This window comes from Oryzias latipes, chromosome 13, assembly GCF_002234675.1.
Source record: "Oryzias latipes chromosome 13, ASM223467v1".
Classification (NCBI taxonomy): domain Eukaryota; kingdom Metazoa; phylum Chordata; class Actinopteri; order Beloniformes; family Adrianichthyidae; genus Oryzias; species Oryzias latipes.
Genome location: NC_019871.2, coordinates 19,142,924 through 19,150,162, shown reverse-complemented (window position 1 = coordinate 19,150,162; position 7,239 = coordinate 19,142,924). Strand labels below are relative to the sequence as shown.

Sequence of the window (7,239 nt, the reverse complement as noted above, 5' to 3'; positions counted from 1 at the left end):
GAGCGGTCCGGCGAGGCAGGTCCGGAGGACGGCCGGGGGGCCGAGCGGTCCGGCGAGGCAGGTCCGGAGGACGGCCGGGGGGCCGAGCGGTCCGGCGAGGCAGGTCCGGAGGACGGCCGGGGGGCCGAGCGGTCCGGCGAGGCAGGTCCGGAGGACGGCCGGGGGGCCGAGCGGTCCGGCGAGGCAGGTCCGGAGTATGGCCGGGGGGCCGAGCGGTCCGACGAGGCAGGTCAGGCGTGGAGGCGTCGTCAGGCGTGGAGGCGTCGTCAGGCATGGAGTCAGGCATGGAGTCAGGCATGGAGTCAGCTGGAGGGTCAGGCCAGTAGTTGAGCTCTGGCCGGTCAGGCATGGAGTCGGGCTCTGGCGGGTCGGGCCAGCAGTCGGGCTCTGGCGGGTCGGGCCAGCAGTCGGGCTCTGGCGGGTCAGGCGTGGAGCCAACTCTGGCGGGTCAGGCGTGGCCATGGCAGCGGGGGTCGGTCGGGGTTCAGGCGGAACCCCCTTCGGAGCCAGAACGGGTCGGGGCACAGGCGGCACCCCCCTGGGAGACGGGACGGGTCGGGGTGCAGGCGGCACCCCCCTGGGAGCCGGGACGGGTCGGGGCGCAGGCGGCACCCCCCTGGGAGCCGGGACGGGTCGGGGCGCAGGCGGCACCCCCATGGGAGCCGGGACGGGTCGGGGCGCGTCTGGGACCACCACTGAACGTGGTTGTGGTGCATCCGGGACCACCACCGGAACATGACGGGGATGGGGTGCATCCGGCACCACCACTGGAAAGGGATGTGGTGCGTGCCGGACCACCTCTGGAACAGGAAGATGACGGCGACGTCGACCCCCCCTCATGGCGAGACAGCTCCCAGTGTAGTCCGGGCGGCTCCCTCTCCAGGGAGATGAGGGAAACTGGGCCTGATCGAAAATCCAAAAAGTTCTAGTCCTTTCTGCTTCCCGGCAGGAGGCCTCAAGAAGAAGCATGTCCCGCTCCGCTGGGTCCAGGAAAAATGGCTGGTTCATTCTGTCACGTGCGGGGGAGGCTCGAGAGCCGGTAGGACCCAGACGCAGGGACGGGAGGCCAACGGGTTCAGGACTAAAGGGTTTAATGACCAACAACAAAACGCTGCAGAGCAGGTTTTCAGAACAAAACAAAACTTACTTGACGTGGCGAGGAACATGGAACTAGACAGCATGAACACCATAACAGAGGTAATGAACCAGCACAGGAGGAAGGCAGAGACAAGACTTAAATACAGACAGGGCAGACAAGACACAGGTGGACACGATCAGGGCTGATGGGGACCAAAGGAAGTAAAACTCAAGAAACAAGACAAGACAGGACCTTTCAAAATAAAACAGGAAACAGAAAACAAGACAGAACAAGAACTAAGACGAAAAACAAGACAACAAACTCAAAACCATGACAATATATTATGGCAAAAGCATGAATGCATCCCTTAAATTACACTTATCTTGTCTTTAACAATCAGTTCAGCCTTCTGTCTTACTGTTGATGATCTGTAATGTTATTTTTTATTGTAAATCTTTGATGTTATTTGTGTTATTAATCAGTTGTTACGCATACCAAAAAATTAAATGAGGCACAATTTTGACCAAAATTGTTTTTGTTCATCTAATTTTTTTGTGAAGTCAAAGTCACATTTCAACAGAAAAATATAATGAACATAACAATTATATTTAATTAGATTTTAAGAATATGTGGGAACACTAAATTTTTCCATGCTATTTGCACATTATTCATTATTTACATACCAAACATAATTCACTCTTCAAAACAAAAAGGTCCTTGATAATTTGCCAAAACTAGGCAGTTAAGCCAGATCTGATTCTCACTGCCCATCAGTGTGAGTGGCACGGGAGTCCCTGATTTGAAAGGACTTTATCCTACTGATCATACTTTCCACCATAATTCTGAGGCGGGTAATGGCTTGGGTTTGTTCCGTTTCCTCCTTGCTGAACTGAGCTGAAAGCTTAAAAGGTGGAATGAAGAGCTTAGATCCAATGTCAGTAAGGAGGTCTTGAACGAGGAACTCTTTGTCCGCCATAACATCGTCTCCTGGCTCCAGCAAAGGAGATTGGCTTCTAAGTCATGGATGTAATCTAAAGCCTCATCCAGAGCACCTGTGAAGATAAAGAAATTAAAAACCGGTCTTAAAATTTTTTGCTACCTTTTAACACAACAGAGTAATGTTTCGAAAAGTATGTTAAGTATTTAATTACAAATACATTTCATTTATTTTTGTTAAGGAAAATACAAAATGACAAAATACTCAAAATTAATTAAATACATGTAATTAAAATAGGGGAGAGCATAAACAGCTTTTATTATAAACATTAATTTGTTCAGGTAGAAATGCATTTATCCAATAACGGTACACATAGTTGACTAATGTTTACAAAACACATTATGAACAACCTTACCTGCAGGTGGGTGTGTCACGTAGTCGTGATCCATCTTTACTGCCTTAGCTTAGCCACCATGTCGCAATCTTCACAGCATAGCTGCATAGCCTGACGTTTGAGGTTCTGTCATATACTGACTCCATTCTCAAGGGAGCAGTAAAGTTGTTCCAAGGGAATAGGCTCGGGACAACACCACTGTTCAGGCGACGAACGACGCAGCTGCACCGCAATCCGGAGCGAAGTGCCGGCAGCAGACGGTGCTACCTGCATTTACACCTTTCCTCTCTTCGGATCGCCTGTATCCATTTGGGTTTCAGGTTTGGATCCACAGGAAAATAATGAAATGAAAGGTAGGGCTGTTTTTGGTTGGAAGACGAACAGCCTGGAACACAAAAAAACTGCAACTCTTCGACTCTGCAATTTTTCACATATGCCGCAATGCTAACAGGAAGTTGTTTTACACTTCGTTGACGTATTTCCGGTCGAAAAATGCGGAAGTGTGAAAAAGGTCCATTGATAAAGAACAAGGAGCAAACCGCTTTCAACTGTTCCCTGAACCACGATGCATCAGTTCCTCATCAGTTGGCATAGGGAGGAGTGATTTTGTGTCTTTTTGTCAGGTTGGACTCAACCAGGGTTCATGGGAAGAGCCCCGGCCACCACGCCCTCATCTGCGAACCCCAGCCTGGCCAAGCCTGGCCTGACTGCAACCTGTGTTGCAACTGGACCTTGTTCTTTCTGACTCAGTTGAGGGATTCTGAACCGCTCTTAGTCTGACTCGTCACCTAGAGCCTGTCTGTCGTGGGACACCATGTCATTGGCATTGGCCCTGGACAGATTAGCTTCTAGGATCACTCGAGTGCACAAACCCCTCCACCACGTTAAGGTGGCGGTTCACGGAGGGGATAAATTTAGTGTGTTGCACTTCTTTCTTTTTCAACTTTTTTCATATTTTCTTTTTTTATGAATGAAATTAATTTTAATAAAAGTATACAGTCAACTTATTACAAATATTACAGGAATTGTATTTTGGTTGGGTGGGGGGAACTGAAGTGCTCATAGAAAACCCACACAAATACACTTATCAGTGTGTCGCCCTTTTTTTTCATTTTAAGTCTGGCCAGATTATAAATAATTAATAAATCACATCTATTTTTTATTCTTTGCGTTTTTTTGTGTTCAACCAGCAGACAGAATTGCAACATTTTTTTTCTTCAATTTACAAATTCTAACTAATAATAATCTTAAAGACACTATATTCAGGTTGGGTGGGGGGAACTGAAGTGCTCAGAGAAAACCCACACAAACACACTTATTAGTGTGTCGCCCTTTTTTTTAAACACCTAAATGGATTTTGACAAATTAATTAACCCTTTTTTCATGTGTGTGTGTGTTGTGTTTGCATTTGTCCAGTGGGGGGGAGGCAGGTATTTTAAAATTGGCACCCCCCCTCAGGTCCCCCCCTAACAAGTGACATTGCTTGTTAGAGAGGCGACTTGAGTGGGTGGGGGGGGGGTTACTCTATGTTAACCCCCCTCCTCCACCAAACACATGCATTCAACAACACACATATTTATAAACCATATCCCAAGACAGCACAAGGATTATGAAACCAATAAAAAACCATTTCCATTTTTATTACATTATTTTTTATCCCATTTTTTATTTTTATTTTTTATATTTCTGCCATTTTGTGTCCTACTATGTACTAAATAAAGGCGTTTCCCAATTTTTTTACCCCATTTCTGTTTTAATTTTCCCATTGACCCTATTCTAAACATTGATTTCTGCCTTTTTGTGTCCTACTAAGTACTAAATAAAGGCTTTTCCCAATGTTTACTCCACTTCACAAAGTTCCTTTCGCTGCTGCTTTAGTTCTGAAACTTTATCCTGCAGCTGCTTCTTCTTGTTTTGAAGTTGGGACTTTTCTTCAGAGATTTTGTTTACTTCATCTCTGAGCTCTTTTAGTTCCTGGTCCTTCCTCTGGAGATCTTGGATTTCTTTCTCCAGAGCAGCATTGCTCCCTTTATGAGCCATGATCTGAACTTGAATGTCTTGGAGTTCCTTATAGAGACGCTCATATTTTTCTTCTGCCTTCAATTTTTCCTCCTTTACTTTTAAAATTCTTGTCTCCACATCTTCGAGCTCTGAAAGCTTCCCCTTCAGAAAATCAACCTCCTCCAGAGCTTGACTGTTGTAAGCTTCTGCCTCCTCAGTTTCTGCTTTTATTTCATTGTATTCAAACTCCAATGTTTGACGGTGTTTGAGAAGATCAGTCAGCATGGTTTTTTCATCTTCAAGCTCCTTTGTTTGCTGTTGAAGAGGTCCCAGTTTGCTCAGTAACTTGTTGTATTGCACAGCCACTTCACAAAGTTCTTTTTTCTGCTGTTTCAGTTCTGAAACTTTATCCTGAAGCTGCTTCTTTTTGCCTTTAAGTTGGGACTTTTCTTCAGATATTCTGTTTACTTCATCTCTGAGCTCTTTTACTTCCTGGTCCTTCCTCTGGAGATCTTGGATTTCTTTCTCCAGAGCAGCAGTACTGTCTTTATGAGCCATGATCTGAACTTGAATGTCTTGGAGTTCCTTATAGAGACGCTCATATTTTTCTTCTGCCTTCAATTTGTCCTCCTTTGCTTTTAAAATTCTTGTCTCCACATCTTTGAGCTCTGAAAGCTTCCCCTTCAGAAAATCAACCTCCTCCAGAGCTTGACAGTTGTAAGCTTCTGCCTCCTCAGTTTCTGCTTTTATTTCATTGTATTCAAACTCCAATGTTTCACGGTGTCCGAGAAGATCAGTCAGCACGGTTTTTTCGTCTTCAAGCTCCTTTGTTTGCTGTTGAAGAGGTCCCAGTTTGCTCAGTAACTTGTTGTATTGCACAGCCACTTCACAAAGTTCTTTTTTCTGCTGTTTTAGTTCTGAAACTTTATCCTGAAGCTGCTTCTTTTTGTCTTCAAGTTGGGACTTTTCTTCAGAGATTCTGTTCACTACATCTCTGAGCTCTTTCAGTTCTTCTTCTTCTCTCTGGAGATCTTGGATTTCTTTCTCCAGAGCAGCATTGCTCCCTTTATGAGCCATGATCTGAACTGTAACGTCTTGGAGTTCCTTATAAAGACGCTCATATTTTTCTTCTGCCTTCAATTTGTCCTCCTTTACTTTTAAAATTCTTGTCTCCACATCTTCGAGCTCTGAAAGCTTCCCCTTCAGAAAATCAACCTCCTCCAGAGCTTGACAGTTGTAAGCTTCTGCCTCCTCAGTTTCTGCTTTTATTTCATTGTATTCAGTCTCCAATGTTTGACGGTGTTTGAGAAGATCAGTCAGCATGGTTTTTTCATCTTTGAGCTCCTTTGTTTGCTGTTGAAGAGGTCCCAGTTTGCTCAGTAACTTGTTGTATTGCACAGCCACTTCACAAAGTTCCTTTTGCTGCTGTTTTAGTTTTGCAACCTCAGTCTTTGCCTTCAAATTTTTCTCCTTTTCAACATTCAGTTTTTCCTGCACCTCATCCATGTTTGAAACCTTGAGCTGCAGCTCGGCAACTTCTATGTTTAGGGGGAGGAATGTTGTCATCAAGTCATTAGTTTGTGCTTGCATCTCCTTATATTCAGACTCCAACGCTTCACGGTGTTGCAGTTCATCTGCCAGTGCATGTTTCTCTGCTGTGAAGGCGTTTGTTTGTTCTCTGAGCAATTCCAGTTCTCTCTTTTCCTCCTCACGTCGAGCAATCAGCTGGCGTGTTTCCTCCTGCTGCTGTCTCTGATCAGAAATCTCTCTTTCCAGTTGAGCCCTCAGATCTGTGAGACGTCGCCTATCTTCCATCATGCTAGGATAGTTGTCTGCCATCTCTTTTTGTTCCTCATTTTGTTGTTGCAGCTCCTGAAGGTTTTGCCTCAGTTCTTCAGTTTGTTGTTTTAAAGCCTGGAATTCATCAAATTCATTTTTCAAATCAGGTTCCAGGTGTGCTTTGCGGGCAGTCTTCTTCTGGAGTTTCTTCAGTTGGGACTGCAGACCTCTGTTCTCCCGTTCCAAAAGTTTACGTTCACCTTTCATGTCAGATATTTCTAGTTCCATTCCTTGCAGCTGCTGAAGTCTGTCCTGGAGAGAGGCTATTATTGTTTTCAGGTCTTGGTTACTTTCCAAGGCCTGAGATCTTTTTGTCCTCTCTTTTTCACACACATTTTCCACGTGGATCTGTTTTTCCACGTCCACTCTCAGACTCTCCAGCTGCTTCACCAGTTTTTTGTTTTCCTCCATAGCAGCTTTGCGTGTCTTTTTCAATTCTTTGCATGAATTGTCCAAATCTTTCCTTTTCTGCAAACTCTTGCAAATTTTCTCCAGATGTTTGCTCAAAGTGTCATTTTGCTGCAGAATGCTCTCTGTGACGTTATTTAATTCTTCAATGGAAACGGCCGTCTGCTGAAATTCTTCGCTGTGTGACATTTTGAATGAACTTGTCAAGAAATCTCAAAAAGTTGACGCACACTCAGTTTTTGTTTCCAAAAGATGTGAAACCTTCCTGTTTCTCTTTCTCTATCGTTTCTTTGCCCACAAACTCTAAATCCCTTTGCTCTGAAAATGCCTCATACTTGAGGATGAAATTCAGGAGGTCCAATGATGTCCAATGATGTCACATGATGTCACATGATGTCACATGATGTCAAATGATGTCAAATAATGTCAAATGATGCCTCTGAAGACTAAAATCAAAGTTACATAATCCAGCCGCTGATGTCAAATGATGTCATTACATCTAAAGTTTAAAATGACATCATCGCTGATGATGTCATTGTGCGAACTTTTTTTCCCTGTTAACATTTTTTTTTGTGCTGTCCA

The 7,239-nt window shown here is 44.6% G+C and overlaps 1 protein-coding gene across 1 annotated transcript; it reads right to left on the bottom strand.

Moving 5' to 3' along the window:
- Positions 1 to 3,639: 3,639 nt before the first annotated feature.
- On the bottom strand, positions 3,640 to 6,944 carry LOC111948429 (trichohyalin-like). The gene has a single exon (XM_023961542.1). It carries the CDS (start codon positions 6,844 to 6,846, stop codon positions 4,249 to 4,251), a length of 2,598 nt encoding a protein of 865 aa, XP_023817310.1. The 5' UTR covers positions 6,847 to 6,944; the 3' UTR covers positions 3,640 to 4,248.
- Positions 6,945 to 7,239: the final 295 nt, after the last annotated feature.

Excerpts from the sequence above, each read along its gene's own strand:
- LOC111948429 (XM_023961542.1), bottom strand. The coding sequence starts at position 6,846 with ATGTCACACAGCGAAGAATTTCAGCAGACGGCCGTTTCCATTGAAGAA.